Source organism: Porites lutea, chromosome 9 (assembly GCF_958299795.1).
Source record: "Porites lutea chromosome 9, jaPorLute2.1, whole genome shotgun sequence".
NCBI classification, from domain to species: Eukaryota; Metazoa; Cnidaria; class Anthozoa; order Scleractinia; family Poritidae; genus Porites; species Porites lutea.
Window position 1 is genome coordinate 675,663 of NC_133209.1, and position 19,935 is coordinate 695,597.

At 39.9% G+C, this 19,935-nt stretch overlaps 2 protein-coding genes across 3 annotated transcripts; both read left to right on the top strand.

Moving 5' to 3' along the window:
- The first annotated feature begins 590 nt into the window (after nt 1–590).
- Nucleotides 591–5,449, top strand: LOC140948962 (uncharacterized). The gene is made up of 3 exons (XM_073398218.1): nt 591–770; nt 1,688–1,782; nt 3,172–5,449. The coding sequence occupies exons 2-3, from the start codon at nt 1,719–1,721 to the stop codon at nt 4,674–4,676; spliced, it is 1,569 nt and encodes a 522-aa protein (XP_073254319.1). The 5' UTR covers nt 591–770; nt 1,688–1,718; the 3' UTR covers nt 4,677–5,449.
- Nucleotides 5,433–9,375, top strand: LOC140948961 (uncharacterized). 2 transcript variants are annotated; one of them, XM_073398217.1, is made up of 3 exons: nt 5,433–5,450; nt 6,159–6,252; nt 6,701–9,375. In XM_073398217.1, exons 2-3 carry the CDS (start codon nt 6,189–6,191, stop codon nt 8,278–8,280), a joined length of 1,644 nt encoding a protein of 547 aa, XP_073254318.1. In that variant the 5' UTR covers nt 5,433–5,450; nt 6,159–6,188; the 3' UTR covers nt 8,281–9,375. The 2 variants fall into 2 exon arrangements, with proteins under 2 accessions (XP_073254318.1, XP_073254316.1); XM_073398215.1 differs by having other exon boundaries at nt 6,159–9,375.
- The last annotated feature ends 10,560 nt before the right edge of the window (nt 9,376–19,935 follow it).

Here is a 19,935-nt window from a genome sequence, read left to right on the forward strand (position 1 = left end):
TAAGGCCGGATGACATTCTTTGGTCACTGATCAATTGATTTTTAAAAAGTACAAATGCGTAGTTTAGCAGTCAATCCGCTAAAACGGACACTTTCTAAGGCCCCTTCAGTGTCTGTATCCGGGGGGGTACTCGATATATCCTGGGTGGGGAGGTGCGGCTCGGCCCCTCATACCCTGACCCTGTTTAAGACAAAAATCGCTGATTTTCCTACCCTGTTTAAGACAGAATTCCGATTTTTGATACCCAGTTTAAAACATTTGTAGAACATCAGCGCAGGCTGTTTATCGTCTAAGAACAGGGTTATGGGCTCCTGTCTAAGAAAAGATACCCTGTTTAAGACAAAAATCCTGAAAAACATACCCTGGCTGGCCGCACGTCCCCATTAAGCCCTTATAAGGGAGTACCCCCCCCCCCCCCCCCGGGGGGTCTGTATTAACGGCCCTGCGTTTCAAGAAACTTAATTAACAATTCTGATTAATATTTATTTCATAACTGCAATAATTCTGCTGCTATTATGAAACTCGCATTAAAATCACTTCTGTGGTCAATTCCAATGCAGATTTGACGAAGACGGGGCCCAATGCCCATTTAATAGCCTCTAAAAGCAAGGATTGCTAGTTGTATTGACAAACATCACTCATCCGAAAGCGGATGCTTGTACATAACATGTGTATCACATGGCAACAAACTCATGATGCGCACATAGTTTGCTTTTAAAACCATTCCACGTCAAGTAATGTAATAAATGTGAAGCCAGCGCCGAGTGAAGGTATGAAATTCTTGTTGTTTCTGTAGAAATTTACGTAATGGGCCACACTTAGATGCAGAACCTTGTTCTTCAGTATTAACACGCAGCTTATTTTATTTCTCATGAGGCAAAACTCAAATTCAGCCTTGATATTTGAATGTAGTATTTAAGATGCAGATTTAAACAAGACCATAAAGCTGTTCAAATTATTTATTTGCGAGTTGAAGAAATATCTAAGTACAAAACATATCGAAGGAAGATTTTTTGGGTGCCACTCACTTTAGTCCTTTTGTTTTATAAGGGGGGTTGTTCTATTTACCAACAGCCCCGTAACAAGCCTAATTTTGCAACGGTTAGTTATTGCTCAACGCAAAGACAGAGAAACTTGTAAAAATAGACCTGACGAACTTCGAGACGAACAGTTTTCCAAAATATTCAGTTCAGCCGCCAACCGGTCACTAGGTTTCATGTCACTTACGACGACTGCAAATTACCGAAATTTTCCTTTTGTGCACCGAATATCTCTCCTGCAAAACAATCGATTGGGCCATTTTTTTTTTAAATCTATCGTAAATGTATCCAAATCTATCGTAAATGTATCCAAATTAAAAAAGTTTAATTTTGTTTCTATTTTCTTTGTAGCAGAGTTGGGGTGAGACTGCCATCTATTTCTAGTAATTTCTGTCCTATTTTTTTTCTTCATTGGAACCGTTCAGCATTTTTTAACCATTAGATCGTTAGTTTTCTATTTCTGGCACGGAAGCTCCAATAAAGCAAATTCAATAATCCCATGCACACTATATGGTAAAAAGCATGCCCACCATGACTTAAATATTTGTAGAATCGATACCTTTATGACGGTTTAGCTAGCCAACCAGAAGTTACAGCTTTGACGTGAGTTGTGATATAAAACTAACTTTAATTCGACCTGCTTTTAGACCCACTCAGAATTGTCAGAACTGTTGAACAATGAGTTCGATGAGCTCCGCTTCTGTGCCTTCCAAGCCCAAAAAGAAGGACAAGGAAAAGAAAGGTAAGGAAACTGAATCGATATTAATATAGATAACGATGGTGCTTTTGGAATCGATTGGATCGATTGGATCACTGTGAGACAAGACACGAAAATGTTGTCCGTGCAAGTTTTGAAATCTTCGATATGTTAATTCATATCTCCCATCATCTCGATCATGCAAGTGATAATAGTTGGGCCATCGAGCTAATAACATGACGGTTCAATTCGAGGAATATTGAAAAAAAAAGGAAGTTGAAATATATCTGACTGCTACTAGTTCGAGGTATTCCCTTTTTAAAGAATCCAGAAATGGTACGCAACGAAAATACAACAGCGACACCCAACGACCGTTTTCTGGGAAATATCTGTTCGGAGCCCTCTAGAACGGCTAAAATTTTCGAGAGCCCAAGAACAGCTAAAAATTTCGAAAATATTTCGTGGTGACTGTTCGTTGGGCTCAGAGTTTCGGAATTTGTGTGGTTTGTTCACCTAAGAATTTCGGATTTGGTAGTAATATACAAGGATATTGGCTTAAGAAAAATGATAGGAATATTTAGTATAGTCAAAACTCTGCTTGCTGCCACTCTCGTAAGCCACCAGCTCTAGTTGCGACCAACATTGAGAGAACCGGATTGCACTATGTCTTAAACTGAAAAAGCTCTCACAAGCGAGCGCATCCTTGAGAGACGGCGACCGCTTGTGTGAATTAGCGTCTTGTCTCTTCCTTTAAGCAACCAAATAGTCAGCACTTTAGAATAAAAGCATTTACTTCTAGATCAGATTTGGGGTATAATCATAAACCAGAAGGGCTAATGGTCCGTCAACGTCGAATGTGATAGGTAAAAAAAACAATTTTCATATTGTTTTACCGGGATTGGCAATTAATAAATATGCCAAGCTATTTGCTAAAAGCTCTCATAAGCAACTGCCCTCTGGTGAGAAGTTTATTGCCCGGTCCCTTACCCCTTTACGAGAACTCATTCTCGATTAGCTCTGTGAGGATTTCATCCAGAAAAGAAAAGAACAGTATTATCTCGACAGTCAGGAAATTGCAAATTTATGCAATAACCATTCCGTTGACGGCGTACAACACACTGAGGTTAAGTCAGCACGTGTCTTAGGAGTATACCCTCGACGACTGAAATTACGCCAAAGAACTCAGCAAATTTAGCAAGAGCTCGAAAATATCTATATATCCAATATCGATAACAATGCAAACATCAAACAGCTACTTAGTTTTCGCGGGTTTGGAGCAACTGTAGCCAAACCAACCTACATGAAACTCCAAAAACGCTGCGCTCGATTACTTTTGAAATGCTACAATTAATTAATAGTAAATGATTTTATTTTAACCATTTGTGATATTATATACCTCTTAATTATAATTCAGTACTTTCCCTTCGTTCACAGAGAGTAAAAAAGAGAAGAAAGAAAAAACCAAAAAGAAAGACTCGAAAAAGGAGGAAAAAAGTGCTGTGAATGAAGCTGGTAACCAAACCCAGACTGAAAAACCAAAAAAGAAGTTTGGGATTCGATTTAAAGCCAAGAAATCCAAAAAGACAGATGGTTCGTTGAGCGGAGATTCAGCTTATTCCAGTAACAGCGCTGCAAGTTTGCCTCAAGGAGCGAATGAATCCAAAGAATCATCTACGGTAGAATTGACTGAACCTTCTGAGAAGTCACAAGAAGATGTTCTATACGATCAAGAAGTGCACGTAATTGACACTCCAGAAAGCCCCGATGTCGTCCAAGCAACCTTCACGGAAGATAGCAGTGAAACAGTGGTAAACGTAACGGATGTAAGTGATCCTTGGTCAAAAGAAGGCAAAGTTGATAAGCAAGAGCAGCCTAACATGATGGAGGAGCCAGTGAATAGCCCAGATCAGACAACAGCTCTTGACCCAAACAAGACTCAATCGCCTGGGTTGGAATCACAGTCGTCTGGGATGTTAATCGAAGCAAACAAGGGCATGGATGCGAGTTCGTTCGAAAAACCAAATGTAGAGCCAAACGAAGCTGCAACATCTACATTTAAAGATCATAAGGATGATAGTCGCGTTTTATCCCCAAAATCTGGGCATATCTTGAAAGTAAACGCAATAATCACAGAAGAAGAGAAGGAGGACGGTGTGATATCAGCAGAAATTTCTAGCATTGAAGACATCACCAGAGAGAAGAAAGAAACAGACGACAGTGGAACACTTAAAGAAAAAGAAGTGGAGGAAAGTATCAGCTCTACAGTCAAGGAACAGTACTTTTCGCAGCTTGATGGTTCTCATGACAGTGAAAAGCGAAATGAATCTTCTATGAATAAAGAGGTAGAGTCCCTCGAGCACCCTGAGGAACAACAAGTGGAGGAGCAAAAAGAGTTGCAGAAAGATGACTCTGTGGAAGATGAAAATGTGGCGGACGAGGACGTCAGTGAGAAAACAGTGAGCATCGAAAGCATAACTGTAGAAGATAACTCTGTCAGCCTTCCAGAGAAATCTGGTCAAGCTGCGCTTTTAGAATCCCCGCACAACTTAAAAGGAGCTTTTGAAGATTCCAAGCTAAATTACTTGGGAGAACACAGCGATGGCATTAGAAAGCCAATCCTTTCCACCTACAAGGAAGGTGAAGTTGCAACGCAAGATGATTCCCAAGAAAAAGAAGTGCAAGAAAAGGCTCCAGAGAGTAATGAAGGGAAAGCCGTGCATCCCAATAATCTGCAGGTTTATGGTCGACATGACAGCCACGATGACCTTACGAAGAAAGATCAACAAGTGCTGCAAGAAAATGGTAAAAATGAAGAGGTCAAGCCTAAAAAGCCTATGAAACCCAGTTCTGACTACGAAGAAAGATCAGAAGAGAAAGACGTACTGGTAACCAAGAAAAAGAGGTCAGCATTAAGTCTGTTTTGGTGCTGCTTTGCATGATATTGCATATCAGTTTCAAATGTCAAGTTCCTCCAAATAGCATAGATGTTCGGTTGCTCAATTTAGAAAACCCATCACTGATGGACTGGCATTACAGAAGCGCAGAAGAGCGTAAGTCTTTCGTTCTACTGACATCTGTTCAACTACCTTGCATTGGACGGCTTTCCTTTGAATGGATGTTTTTAAAAATTAATACTGAATGAAGATACTGAGTAGTTTTAACTATTACGTCATCATAACGTGTAAAACATTTTAGATTGAAGGGTTGCAAAACGTAAATTCCAAACTGTAACATTTGTAGATCTTCTATGGGACCTATATTTTTTAGAGATAGAACTAACTTTATTCGCTTATCTTTTTTTGTAACTGGTAGTTAATTTTCTCTTGGTTTCAAGTACTGGTTAACGAGGCTCTAAACCGTATGCAAAAAGACCAATATGGGATAATTTAGCTGTTTCACGTCATAACAGCAAACATGTGTACTTTACATAGTGATAGAGATTTTGCTGTTTTGGGTCTGTAGCGTAGAACGAGGCTGGTTATGTCGCAATGTTGTCAATTCCGTCAGCTCATGCATACTCGTCTATTCGACAGAGAGTGATTAATTGTAATTAAAAAAACTCTTTCTGGAGTCTCGAAAGCCGCCAAGTACGACAACATGAAAACTAATTTGTTTTGCCAGTCCACTCAAATGTGTATCATATGACAGTACATGTATAAAAAAGCAGTCTTGGCCAAGTAATGTAATAAATGTGAAGCAAGCGCAAGGTGAAGGTAAGAAATATTGGTTGTCTCTGTAGAAAGTTACGTAATGGACACCAAGAACCAAAAATCCCACAAATTGAACCTTTTTATTAACTCATATACTTAACATGCTGAATTCATAGGAACATAGGGTTATTGAAATTATTATTTTGCAAATTGAGGAGATATCTTGAACCGACAAATATCGAAGGGTGCAATTAATCAAATAACAAGATAACTTTCAGCTTGGATCTGAGTTCTCTGCTCTAAACGTAGTGACTTAAATTTGACAACAACAAAAAAAATTACCAACAATACCTGCTGTCAGACCTAAAGTGTTATCCAGATAAAATGAACAATGAGTTCAATGATGTCTCCAGAGTGAGTTTGAGTTTGAGTTGTTTCTGTAGAAATTTACGTGATGTACCCGGCACCGTAAGGTGCGGAACGTTGTCCTTCAGTGTCAGCATCTAACTTTCCTTCTTACGAAGAAAAAATCTCGCAAATTCAACCTTTTTATTAACTCGAATACTTAAGATGCTGAATTAAAAAGAAACATAGGGTTGTTCAATTGTTACTTTGCAAATTAAAGAAATGTCTTAATACTACAAATATCGAAGGGTGCAGTTAATCAACTAACAAGACAATTTTCAGCTCGGACCTGAGTTCTCTTATCTAAGCTTAGTGACTTCAATTTGTTGACAACAGCAAAAAATTACTGAAAATACCTGCTTTCAGATCTGATGTGTTATCCAAATCAAATGAAAAATGAGTTCAATGATGTCTTCAGTGTGTTCCAAGTTCAAAAAGATTAAGGACAAGGGAAAGAAAGGTGAGGAAAAATAGATTAAGATAATGATTCTGGAATCAATGAAGCTAAGTGCCCATTGTTGTTTTCAAATGGATCATGTATGAAAAAGTACAATTTTTGTAATTTTCTCAGTCGGTTGATCGAGATCTAAAAGTTATGCAAAAAGAATATATGTTGTCAGATGAACAATATGTGAATTTTGAGGGCAGGAACAGGTAGAGATATTTCTGAATGCTAGAAGTTCGTCATTAAATAATCGAGTAAATAATCCACCTACGGGATGATTCAGGGAGATTAGCTTTCCAATATAATAAAAAACTATCACATTTATAACGAAGCCATTTTAGGGAATAAATGACTAACCTTTTTGCAAACATAATGTCTAAGTATCGAGCACGATTTTTGATCCTTTATATTTACGCCATGATTCCGTCTAGTCAAGAGTCGTTTTCCCTTTTTTCGTTTACAGAGAGTAAAAAAGTGAAATTCAAAAAGAGAGATTCGAAGAACCTGGAAAAAGGTGCGATAACTGTAATTATTGAACAAAACCAGAATAAAAAACCAAAACAGAGGCGAGGGAGGTTACGATTCAAAGGCAGAAAATACAAGAAAACAGATGGCTTCTATTTCAGTTACAACGATGGAAGTGAGTCATCGCTTCAAGAAACCAATGGATTCATGAAATCATCAGCGGCAGAATTAGCTTTGTCCCTTGAGAAGATTAAGTTGGATTTACAGAAAAAGAATGTAAAGTTCAAGTTACAGGACGTTGGTCAGGCAAAATACGACCGAAAGGGGCAAGAAATTTACTCGACAAGAAGCTCTACTGTCGTGCAGGCAGAGTTCAAGGAAGAGGGAGGCGTCAATAAAAAGTTTGCAGAAGAAACAGATGCAAACGATCATTGGTCAGAAGAGCGTAAAAGCAAGAACGAAGAGCGTATATACACGCATGAGGAGCTAGAGAACAGCCCAGCTAAGGAGTGGTCTTTTGACGTAAGCGAGACTCAATCGCTGGAGGCAGAATCACATGGCGACATGATAGAAGAAAACAAGAACACAGATGTCGAGGGTTCTTTTGAAAGGGCAAAGAAAAATATAACACCTAGGCTTGACGAAAATTTCTCATTCAGCCGAGAAGAAGATAGTCTGTTTTTATCATCCAAAGAATCTGAGTGTATCTTGAAAGAACAAGAGGTAGTTCGCGAAGAAGAGAGGGAGGATGCTGCAAAATCAACAGAAAGTTCCACGGGTACTGAAGATATCACCGTAGAGAAGGAAGAAACAGGCATTGACACGCTTAACGACCAAGATGTGGAAGAACCTTTAAGGTCGGCAAACAAGGAAAGATATAATCTGCAGCGAAACTGTTCTCCTTGTAGAAAAACGCAAAGCGACCTTCCCTTGAATCAAGAACTTAAGTCAGTAGAGGACCCGGCGCGGCAGCCAGGGGAACAGCCAATGGACAGGCAAAAAGAGCTGCAAGAAGATGATGCTGTGAATGGTGAAAAATTGGTGGAACAAGAAGTCGGTGACAAAACAGAAAGCGTCATAACGATAACTGAAAAAGATACCTTTGAAAAGACTGGTCAAGCTGCTATGTTAGAATCCCTGCACAACTTCAAAGTAGCGTTGGAAGATTTCAAGGTAAATCAGCGGCGCAGGAAAACTTTTTCTGATAAGTTTGAGAAGCCCACCAGTTGGCAAGCAGACGTCGACGAGCCTTGCAAGGAAGGGAAGGTTCCGATGCAAGATGATTCACAAGGAAAAAAAGTACAAAAGAAAGCTCCAGAGGGTCATGAAGAGAGAGCTGCGCATCTGAGCAAAATGCAGGATCATAATCACAACGATGACTCTTCAACTGGAGGTCAATCGGTGCTTCAAGCAACCGGTGAGAATGAGGTGCCCAGCCTTGACAAGTCCAAGCACGAAGATTCTAACCTTGAAGAGTCTGTTAAATCCAGCCCTGAACATGGAGAAAGGCTAAAACAGAAAGAGGCATCGTTAATGAGTTCCATGATCAGACGGTTTTGTTGTTGTCTTAAATATTAGATAGCACGGTCATGTTATGTTTCTGCAACAAAAATCCACTGGTATAGATATTTCCTTGTTTAATCTAGAATACGCATCCCTAATCGAGACCGCAGAATATAAAGTGACGCGATACAGAGGCGAAAGTAAAAGTTTTCAGTTTCACAAGCATCTTTAAACTTGCAAACATGAGCGGCTTTCAAATTGTTTTGATAAGCAGGTATAAAGTTACCAGCTTTCTTTCTCTTTTTTTTAATACGAGGTACTGGCTTTTTTTCTAGTGTTCTATGCCATTTAAAACTATGTTGGTTGGCTGGTTGTAAAGACGAAGTATAAATCCCAACTGAAAGACCTCTTAGAAAGGATATTCAGTTTCGGGCTTTCCTCCAGGGACGTTGATGTTTCACCAATTATAGATACTATGAAAAACTAGTATGCATATTAACTTTTATGGAGCTGAAAATTGTTTTTCTTATGAGTGTAGAAGTGTTTTGTGTTCTGTAGTTTTCATGATTTTGCATTGAACTTTCGAAGGCGAGAGTCATTTTCGAAGTTTAGATAACGCCCCGTATGTTTTTTAGAAGTTTTCAAGTTTAAACGTCTACGTAACGGATATTTTGAAGCTTTATCGTAGTTTGTTGCGGTAGACATACTTGGGTGTACTTTCTAAACCTTTTTTTAATTTTGAGACCTCAATGTAAGCTTACGGGCTTCCAAAAAGCCTTCTCTTTGTCACGGTAATGGGTTCAAACTTGTGTAGAAGTTGGGTGTTTTAGTTAGTGCAGAGCTCGTATTAAGCACGTATCCGTTATTGTCAAAAGAGACTAATCGGCTTAGCTGTTACTAGACCGTCTAGTTCGGAGAGTCAGCCTGATTTTAATCAAGGCAAGAAAATTTAGATAGAGAGTTGGACCCTGTTTGCTCAGTGCACAGAACTGTAATCAAGCTTTTAAGACTCAATATGGCGGAGACTTTGCTGTTATTTTTTAGGATGAATCAGTAACTAGTCACTTTTATAAACGGCAAAATAGGAAATTTTCGCACTTTAATAGCGCTTAAGAATAGGACTGGCTGTAACATATCGTTTAGTTACAGATTAAAGCTGAGTTGGACCAATATTCAGTATGTTACTGTCTCCGTGTCGGAAAATTTTTTCCTAGAGCGGACTCTTCCACAGATTTTTTCAAGTTTTGATAAAGACCAGTTAACGAATATTCATTGTCACTGCTTGAAATTAGAGAACGTCTTCAAATTAGGAAATTCTTGACACCAGTTTTGAAGGTGATACGTTAAAAGCGCGAGAAGATATTGCTCCACAGTGATGTTTGTATGGCGGGGGCACGAACTTGTCCCCTCCAAACAAACGTTGTAAAATTCGGTGACGTCGCGTTAGTTTTGAACAAATCACATTGAAACTTGGCATCTTTACTAATGTTTAGACGTTCTTTTCAGCTGTATTGACGGATTTTCGCTAACTGATGCCAGTCAAATTTGAAAAAACCGTGGAAGGGTCTTTTGATCACCGCCTTTCCAATAGTAACGTCAAAAACTATTGCTGTGTTGCTTTTTCGAAGATTATTACTGACTTTTGCAGCCTTTAATGTGTGAAAGAAATCCCCCCGGGGTGGGGTGGGGGGTGAAATCATCCTTTTACTGAACCTTAACCGATACTGCATCCCTCGGGTGGTGGAAGACCATTTCGGCCGGAAAAACTATGGCGCATTTACTTAAGTATCGACCAGTCTAGGCGGTTTACGGCCTTAAACTGAATAGCGACTATATAATGCTAGATTATTCTTAATGCGCGCTGGGCAGAAGCTCGAAAGACCTCTATTGTGGAAACTGTACATCAAAGTCAAACTTAGGATTAGCCTCTAAAGCTCTCTGAACTACAAAGTGCGTCAGCTGCTAACAAATATCACAGTGTATTACCAATGGACCAAATGACCTCCTGGAAAATTAAGATGGGTTGGGGGAGGGGTTGAGGCGTGATTCCCAAAACCTTTACCCTATTCAAATAAAGTATACGAATTTTCGTTCCCAAAATATATGCACACAAAAATAAACTGAAGAAAAAGAAGAATTAATCCCAGACCCTGGTTATACAAAGCACATAACATGAAATAATCAGTCGGAAGATGAAAAGAATAATTCGATGAATAATTTGCAAAATGATCTTCATGCATGATTTTGCAGCCGACAGCCGGTCAACTCTATAGCCTTGTTAGGGCTGTTTACTGAGCTCGTTTTCTTGTAACACATACATTATCTGATTTAGCTGAAAAAGAACTGTGGGCAGATAAGGGAAGAGAAACGAGATAGAAAGGACAAGATTACTGAAAATAGAGGTTGCTACGCTTGCCTTTTCCATTGACAGTTTAGATAAGAGAACAAACTCAGTAGAACTGCCCTAAAAAGGCTCTAAGGTTTACCAGCTTTACAGAAAAAATTCTCTCTGACGCCTTTAATTTGATTTTGCAATGCTAACGTACTTTTCAACGCCAACATTTTTGTTAGAGCTCGGTTAAAAATAAACGAAATAAAAGCCATTTTGCAATTTTTTCTTTTCATCCTCCGACAGATCATTTTTACGTCTTTAATTATGTCTTATTTTCATCAATCTCCGAAAGTTTGCCCTCAACGCAACCCACTGAGCGACTTTATATCTAACCTTCGTGTAAGCGTTTTTTTTTTATTATTTCCTTCCGGGTACAATAAGGGTAGAACTGTCAGCTATTAATTATATTTTGTGTCCTGACCGTTTCTACTCTTTCAAGACTAGTCTATCAAATACTTTGGCGAGAGCATTCTAGTGAAAGCTTGTTAGTAGTTTTGTTCGCATCAGTTCATTTTAGATGCGAAGAGTATTTTTTGCATTTTGGGAATTTTCTGTGGATTTTTTCCACTTAGTGTAGCAAAACAATTATAATGTTGTGCAGCTTTCACATCCAGAATATGCCCACCATAACACGTTAGATAACTCAAATAATTGATAGAATTAATACCCACTTTTCACCGCCAAAACAAATTAATTACAGCAAAGGCGTGATTCGATATTAGTTTGACAAAAAAAGTTAGCTAAGCTAAGTGCCAGCCTTCAGACCTGTCAAGTTATCCAAAGTAGATGAGCAACGACCTCAGTGCAGGCTCTCACCGGAGTCTTGCAAGTTTCGATAGAACTACAAAAATTGGGGGGAAAGGATAAATTGATAATTTTATATTAGACAAAGTGCTGACTGGTGTTATAAAAAGGGATCATACAAGACACGAAAATGTTGTACGTGTAAAATTAAATTAATTTCAGTCTCATAATTAAGAACTACAAAGTTGCGAAAATACAAACATCTTAGGCTTTTTAAATAATCGGGTGAATTATCCCTCACGTACGAAAGTGGAGGTCCCAGGAGACTAGCTTTTCAAAAAACTAACCAATTAGTTATTTACAACCAAGCTTATTCTCGTGGACAATTACGTAAAGTGTATCAACCATGATTTTATTTATGCTACATGATAACAACAACAATTTATGGTACCAGGCATAACAAAAAATTAAAGTGAATTTACAAAAGAATAAAGGTAAGTTCAAGTTCAATTGTAATCAATTAATTACATTAATTAATTTACTTATTTATTAGACGGGCAGCTAGTGGCAGCTGCGACTTTCAATCAATCAATTAGTTTTTCATTTGTATATTAAAGAAAACCGACTCACTGAAGTAACTAAAGAGTTGAAGGTGGAAGAGATCCAAACATACACTAAATATGTCGGTTAATTAAGCGGTCTTTCTTTATATCATACCACTGAGGCCAAAACAGTGAAGAAAGAAACTGTAGCTGACCAAATCCAGCCTGCAAATTCAAAAATTACGACCCAAGCTTAAAGAGCCTAAGAAATCCAGTTCATATGACGAAGAGCTGGGAGGATTGTTCGAATGTCCCCCAAAGCCAACAGCCAAATATTTAACATGAATAAAAACTCCGGACGTAAATTCAGCCTTTATTTTTAACTCTGATAGTTAAGATGCTGATTTAGAGAAGGTCATTAGAGGGTTTGTTCAGTACCTCACTACACAGTCCATCTGAAGCCTGCTTGTTATGTTGACAGGTAGTCTTAAGCTTAGCCAAATTAAAAACACGTGCCAATAAGCTCAAGGTGAATTTAAACCAATTCCGCGCGAAGTAATGTAAAAAATCAGTGACGCCAGAGCAAGGTGAAGGTAGGAAATTTTACGTGTTGCTTTTGTGACATCATAGCTTAGTTTATGACCCTTTTTCTCATGAACAATACGTACTCAAATCAACCTTCATATTTAACTGTGGATTTCACAATGCCATCGGTAGTACATCTTTGTACTGTCCACTGAGAAGGACTTTCACGCACTTGATTCTAGTCGTGTAGATTTAAGTCTTAGGTTACTTTGGGGCTTGCCAGCCTATCAGCTAAATAAGCTGCAAAGGATGCAAAATGTTACAGCTAGGACAATAAAGCTATCCATAGCTTAGCTCCTTTGTGTATTCATTCATTCAGGAGCGTTTTTATTTCCAAGAAGCCGTCAAATACACTTAAGCCCCCGATTGTGATAGGCTGTTACTAAACCTACTGTACCCATTACAAGAGATTTTTCCTTTTCAGTTAAGCTGTTCCTCAACTATAAAACACGTTTCCTTTTTGATAAGAGGTAGCCCCTCTTGTAACAATAGACAGAAAGCATTACTGAGGACATTCTTATTCTAGAAAGTTTACTAATTTAATTTTTATAGCAGCAAACGTCTTTATTAGGGAAGACACCCATAATAGGTAAAAAATTTGTTTTATCTGCGCGCAAGCACGTATGTACTTAAGGAGGACCTGATACTTTCTCGCTACAAAAAGTTCCTATGCACATACATTTTCCCTGATATAAGTAAATATTTTCAGTGAGGCGAACGATTAAGCCACGTAACAACGTTTCAACGTTCAGATATACCACAATAAAAAAGCGCCTTGTTCCTTCGCAGTAGGGTTAGAATAAAACTATCGTCTATTTTCACTTCTTTAAGTAAAATTTGATCCAAAGTTTTCAGATAGTTCGCCTATTTCTTACTCTTGAAAAGAGTGAAACGTTCCGCCATTTTGAAGTCACAACCAAAACAACTCAACCTCGTAACCGGGTCTACTAGGTTAAGGGTTTAATAATCTACAACTTTGCTGCACTTTTGACGTCATCAGTTCAATACGACAAAATTCTTCCATATTTGGTAGACAATAACTGGTTACGATGAATCATGCGTGTGATTTTAGCCAATCAGAAACGGAGAAATGTTTTGAATGAATAATATAAGATTTATAAGCTGTTCAATATCTTCCACGTTTTCAGAAAAGTTATGTAGTCAAGTAACATTATTGGCCATCAAATAGCATGTCATCTTTAGATTTTTCCGTCGAGTGCTAGTGGTCAGTTCTTAAATAGTCCACCGAGGTTCAGGAAGATTGTTAGGGAATAGGTAACTCTCTGTCCGGAAACGTAACATGTACAACTTGACAATCAACAGGTACAGGAGCAAGAAGAGCTGCAGGAAGATTACGCTGTAAACGATGGTAGTTCGTTAAAAGAACAAGTAGTCAATGAAAAAGCAGAAAGCAGTGAAACAATTACCGAAGAAGATGCTTCTGTTAGAGTAAATAACCGAGAGATAACTAATTTTGATGAGCTGGGAAAATCCACCTGTAAGAACAAAGACATGGAAGAGCCAATCATATCAAACTACAAGGAAGGCGAAATTGCAAAGCAGGGTGATTCTCAAGAGAAAAAAGTCCACGAGAGAGCTCCAGTGAGTCATGAAGAGAAAGTTGTGCAACCCAACAAAATGTTGTATCATGGTCGACATGATAGGAATGATGACCCTAAAAACAAAGAACAGACAGTGCTGAAAGAAACTGGAGAAAGTGAAAGGTCCAAGCCTGAAGTTTCTATAATTGAAGAGCCTCTGAAATACAGCCTTGATAGTAAAGCAGGTTTACTCGAGTACCCTGAAAGGCACCAAGGGACAGCGCAGGAGAATGATCAAGGCAGACAAGACAAAGAGGAAACTCCATTGGGTGCTGAAGAAAAACTTGTGTATCTCGAAAAAATGCAGCATCGCCAACGACAAGACCAGCACGACGACTCTTTGAACAAAAATCGATTATTGCTGCAAGAATCTGAAGGAAAAGAAGAACTTAACCGTGAAGAGTATGAGTTTGGAGGGAGTAAGCTTGACAAGGGTCTGGAATGCAGTTCTGACTACAAGGAAAAGTCCATCGAGCACCCTGTGAGGCAACAAGGTGAGAAGCAAATAGAGGAGCAGCAAGATGACGCTGTGAAAGCTAAATATTTGGTGGAACAATCAGTTATTGACAAAACAAAAAGCAGCGAAACGATAACTGAATTAGGTGCCGCTTTTAGCGTAAATAACCCAGGGATAACTAGTTCCGATGAGTTAGGAAAATTTACCGGTAACCAAACAGACAAGAGGGAGTCAATTCTTCCCAAATACAAACAAGGAGATGATTCTCAAGGGAAACAAATGCAAGACAAGGCTTCAGAGAGTCGTGAAGAGAAAGTTGTGTATCCCAACAAAATAAAGGATCATGCAAACGTCGAAAAGTCAGCGCTGAAAGAAGCTGGTGAAAATAAACACCCCAAATCTAAAGTGGCTAACATCGAAGAGTCTCTGAAATCCAGCCCTGATTACGAAGACGATTACCAAGAAGATTATCAAGTCAAGCGAATTCAAGAGACAGCTGTCGTGGATCAAAAGGAGCAAGTTGTGCATCCTCGCGAAATACAGAATCACGATCGCGAAAATGACAGAACCAATGAAAATCCTTCAGCGCTGCAAGGAACTGGTGAAAAGGAAGAACGCAAGGGTGATGGGTCTGAGCGTAAGGAACATTTTACATGCAGAAATGACTTCCAAGAAAGTTCACTCGAACAGCCTGAAAAGCAACAGGTACGGGACCGAAAAAAGCTACGGGAAGGTAACACTGTCAACGGCGAGATTTTGCTGGAGCAAACAGTCAGTGACACAACAGAAAGCTTGGAAACAATAATGGAAAAAGACACCTCTGTGAGCCTAAACAACCAAGGGGAAACTATTTACGATAATGATGATGATTCTAAAGAAGAAATACGAGAGAAAGCTATCGTGGGTCAGGAAGAGAAAGTTGTTGAAGAAATACAGGATAAAGATCGGCAAGATCAGTGCGATGTCCTTACAAAGAAAGATCTGTCGCCGTTGCTAGACACTGATGAAAATAAAGAGCACAAGCTCAAACCGTCTAAGATTGAAGCCCCTCTGAAATCCAGCCCTGACCACGAAGAAAAGTTACTCGAGTGTAGTGAAAGGCCACAAGACGACCTTGCAAAGGAAGACCATTACCAAGTCAAACAAGAAAAAGAGAAAGGTCCATTGAGTCACGAACAGAAAAATGGGCATCTCGACGAAATGCAGGATCGTGATCGACATGATCAGAAGGTTGACCCTACAAACAGAGAGCCGTCAGTGTTGCACGAAACTGCTCAAAATGAAGAGCCCAAGCCTGAAGTGTCTAAGACTGAAGAGCCTCTGAAATCCAGCCCTGATCATAAAGAAAGCTCCCTCGAGTATACTGAGGGGCAACAAGAGCACGTTGCAACGGAAGGTGATTCCCAAGAAAAACAAGTTGAAGAGAAAGGTCCATTGATTCATGAAGAGAAAAATTGGAATTTCGACGAAATTCAGTATCGTAATCGACATGATCAGCAGGTTGACCCTACAAACAGAGAACCGTTACTGTTGGAAGAAACTGGTCAAAATGAAGAGCCGAAGCCTGAAGTGTCAAAGACTGAAGAGCCTCTCAAATCCAACCCTGATCATGAAGAAAGCTCACTCGAGTATACTAAGGGACAACAAGAGGACGTTTCAACCGAAGGTGATTCCCAAGAAAAACAAATTAAACAGAATGGTCCATTGAGTCATGAAGAGAAAAATGGGAATTTCGACGAAATGCAGGATGGTGATCGACATGATCAGAAGGATGACACTAAAATCAAAGAGCCGCCAGTTTTGGGAGAAACTAATCAAAATGAAGATCCCAAGCTTCAAGTGTCTAAGATTGAAGAGTCTCTCAAATCCAGCCCTGACTCTCAAGAAAGCTCACTCGAGTATACTGAGGGGCAACAAGAGGAAGTTGCAACGGAAGGTGATTCCCAAGAAAAACAATTTGAAGGGAAAGGTCCATTGAGTCATGAAGAGAAAAATGGGAATTTCGACGAAATGCAGTATCGGAATCGACATGATCAGCAGGTTGACCCTACAAACAAAGAACCGTCACCGTTGGAAGAAACTGGTCAAAATGAAGGGCCGACACCTGAAGTGACTAAGATTGAAGAGCCTCTCAAATCCAACCCGGACCATAAAGAAAGGTCACTCGAGTATACTGAGGGGCAACAAGAGGATGTTTCAACCGAAGGTGATTCCCAAGATAAACAAGTTGAAGAGAAAGGTCCATTGAGTCAAGAAGAGAAAAATGGAAGTCTCGACGAGATGCAGGATCGTGATCGACATGATCAGCAGGTTGACCCTACAATTAAAGAGCCGTCAGTGTTCGAACAAACTGGTAAAGACGAAGAGCCGAAGCCTGAAGTGTCTAAGATTGAAGAGCCTCTCAAATCCAGCCCTGACCGTGAAGAAAGCTTACTCGAGTATGCTGAGGGGAAACAAGAGGAAGTTGCAACGGAAGGTGATTCCCAACATAAACGAGTTGAAGAGAAAGCTCCATTGAGTGATGAAGAGAAAAACAGAAATCTCGACGAAATGCAGTATCGTGATCGACATGATCAGCAAGTTGATCCTAAAATTAAAGAGCCGTCAGTGTTAGACGAAACTGGTCAAAATGAAGAGCCCAAGCCTGAAGTGTCTAAGATTAAAGAGCCTCCGAAATTCAGCCCGGACCACGAGGAAAGTTCACTCAAGTATACTGAGGGGCAAAAAGAGGAAGTTGCAACGGAAGGTGATTCCCAAGAAACACAAGTCAATGAGAGAGGTCCATTGAGTCATGGAGAGAAAAATGGGCATCTCGACGAAATGCAGGATGGTGATCGAAATGATCAGAAGGATGACACTACAATCAAGGAGCCCGTAGTTTTGGAAGAAACTGATCAAAATGAAGATCCCAAGCCTCAAGTGTCTAAGATTAAGGAGTCCCTGAAATCCAGCCCTGACCAGGAAGAAAGCTCATTCAGGTTTACTGAGGGGCAACAAGAGAAAGTTGCAACGGAAGGTGATTCCCAAGAAAAACAAGTGAATGAGAAAGGTCCATTAGGCCAGGAACAGACAATTGTGCATTTCTACGAAAAGCCGGATCGTGATCGACATCATCAGCAGGATGACCCTACAAACAAACAGCCATCAGTGTTGTATAAAACTGGTCAAAGTGAAGAGCCAATGCCTGAAATGTCTAAGACTGAAAATCCTCTGAAATTGAGCCGTGACCACGACGAAAGCTCACTTGAGTGGACTGAAAGGCCCCAAGAGGACGTTGCACCGGAAGGTCATTACCAAGTCAAACAATTAAAAGAGAAAGGTCCATTGACTCATGAAGAGAAAAATGGGCATATCGACGAAATGCAGGATCGTGATCTACATGATCTGAAGGATAACCCTACAATCAAAGAGCCGTCAGTGTTGGACGAAACTGGGCAAAGTAAAGAGCCAAAGCCTAAAATGCCTATGGTTGAAGAGCCTCTGAAATCAAGCCCTGACCAGGAAGAAAGCTCACTCGAGTATAGTGAGGGGCAACAAGAGGAAGTTGCAACGAAGAGTGATTCCCAAGCAAAACAAGTCAAAGAGAAAGAGCCATTAAGTGATGAACAGACAATTGTGCATCTTGACGAAATGCCGGATCGTCATCGACACGATCAGAAGGATGACCTTACGAACAACGAACTGTCAGTGTTGGACGAAACTGAGCAAAATAAAGAACCAAAGCCTGAAGTGTCTATGATTGAAGAGCCTCTCAAATACAGCCCTGACCACGAAGAAAGCTCACTGGAGTATAGTGAGGGGCAACAAGAGGAAGTTGCAACGGAAGGTGATTCCCAAGAAAAACAAATCAAAGAGAAAGGTCCATTAAGTCACGAACAGACAAATGGGCATCTCGACGAGATGCAGGATCGTCATCGTCATGATCAGAAGGTTGTCCCCACAAACAAGGAGCCGTCACTGTTGCAAGAAACTGGTCAAAACGAACAGCCCAAGCGTGAGGTGTCTAAGATTGAAGAGCCTCTCAAATACAGCCCTGATCATGAAGAGTATACTGAGGGGCAACAAGAGGAAGTTGCAACGGAAGGTGATTCCCAAGAAAAACAAGTTGAAGAGAAAGGTCCATTGAGTCATGAAGAGAAAAATGGGAATCTCGACGAAATGCAGTATCGTGATCGACATGATCAGCCGGTTCATCCTACAGTTAAAGATTCGTCAGTGTTCGAAGAAACTGGTGAAAATGAAGAGCGGAAGCCTGAAGTGTCTGAGATTGAAGAGACTCTGAAATCCAGCTCTAACTACAATGAAAACTCATTCGAGCACACTGAGAGGCAACAAGGAGTGGTTGCAAGCCAAGATGATTCTCGAGGCAAGCGGGAGCAAGAGAAGGCTCCAATCAGTTATGAAGAGAAATGTATCAATCAGGAAAAAATACAGGATTATGGTCGACATAATCAGCACGATGACCGTAGAAACAAAAACTCAGAGATGCAAAAAACTGGCGAAAATAAAGAGCTTAAGCGTGAAGGGTCTGACCTCGACGACCCTGTGATATCCAACTGTGACAACGAAGAAATGTCACTTAAACACACTGAGAGGCAACAAGTACAGGAGAAAAAAGAGCTACTACAAAATGAGGCTGTGGAAGTTGAGAGTTTAGTTGAACAACCAGTCACTGACCAAACAGAAAGCATCCAAACAATAATTGAAGACGATGCGGTCGTTATCGTAAATAATCAAGAGATAACTAATTCTAATGAGTTAAGGATATCTAACGGTAAGCAAACAGACAAGAAAGAGCCAGTCCTTCCCAAGAACAAAAAAGACGTGGTTGCAACGCAAGATGACTCTCAACAGGTACAAGGGGAAGCCCCAGTGAGTCATGAAGAGGAAGTTTTGCATCTCAGAACAATACAGGATTATGATGGACATGCTATGCACGGCGATCCTTCAAACAATGCTCAGTCAAAGTCGGTGCTGCCAGAAACTGGTGAAAGTAAACAGACGACGCTTGAACAATATAAGATTGAAGAGCGACTGAAAATAAACCCTGACTACAAAGAAAGTTCACTCGAATACCTTGAACGGCAAGAAGAAGCTGCAACGCAAAATGATTTTGAAGAAAAAAAAGTGGAAGAGAAAGTTCCACTAACTTATGAAGAGAGATCTCTTCATCCTGGCGAAATGCAGGATCATGATCGACATATCAAACCTGACAACTCTAAAAACAAAGATCAGTCAGTGTTGCAAGAAACTAGTGAAAATGAAAAGCCTAAGCTTCATGCCTCGAAGATTGCAGAGCCTCTGAAATCCTTTTCTAACAACGAAGACAGAACACTCGAATGCCTTGAGAGGCAACAAAAGGAAGTTGCAACACAAGATGATTCTCCAGTAAAACAAGTACAAGAGAAA

Excerpts from the sequence above, each read along its gene's own strand:
- LOC140948961 (XM_073398215.1), top strand. The coding sequence starts at position 6,586 with ATGACTAACCTTTTTGCAAACATAATGTCTAAGTATCGAGCACGATTT.
- LOC140948962 (XM_073398218.1), top strand. The coding sequence starts at position 1,719 with ATGAGTTCGATGAGCTCCGCTTCTGTGCCTTCCAAGCCCAAAAAGAAG. Across the intron at positions 1,783-3,171 it reads GAAGGACAAGGAAAAGAAAG|AGAGTAAAAAAGAGAAGAAA; the intron begins GTAAGGAAACTG and ends CTTCGTTCACAG.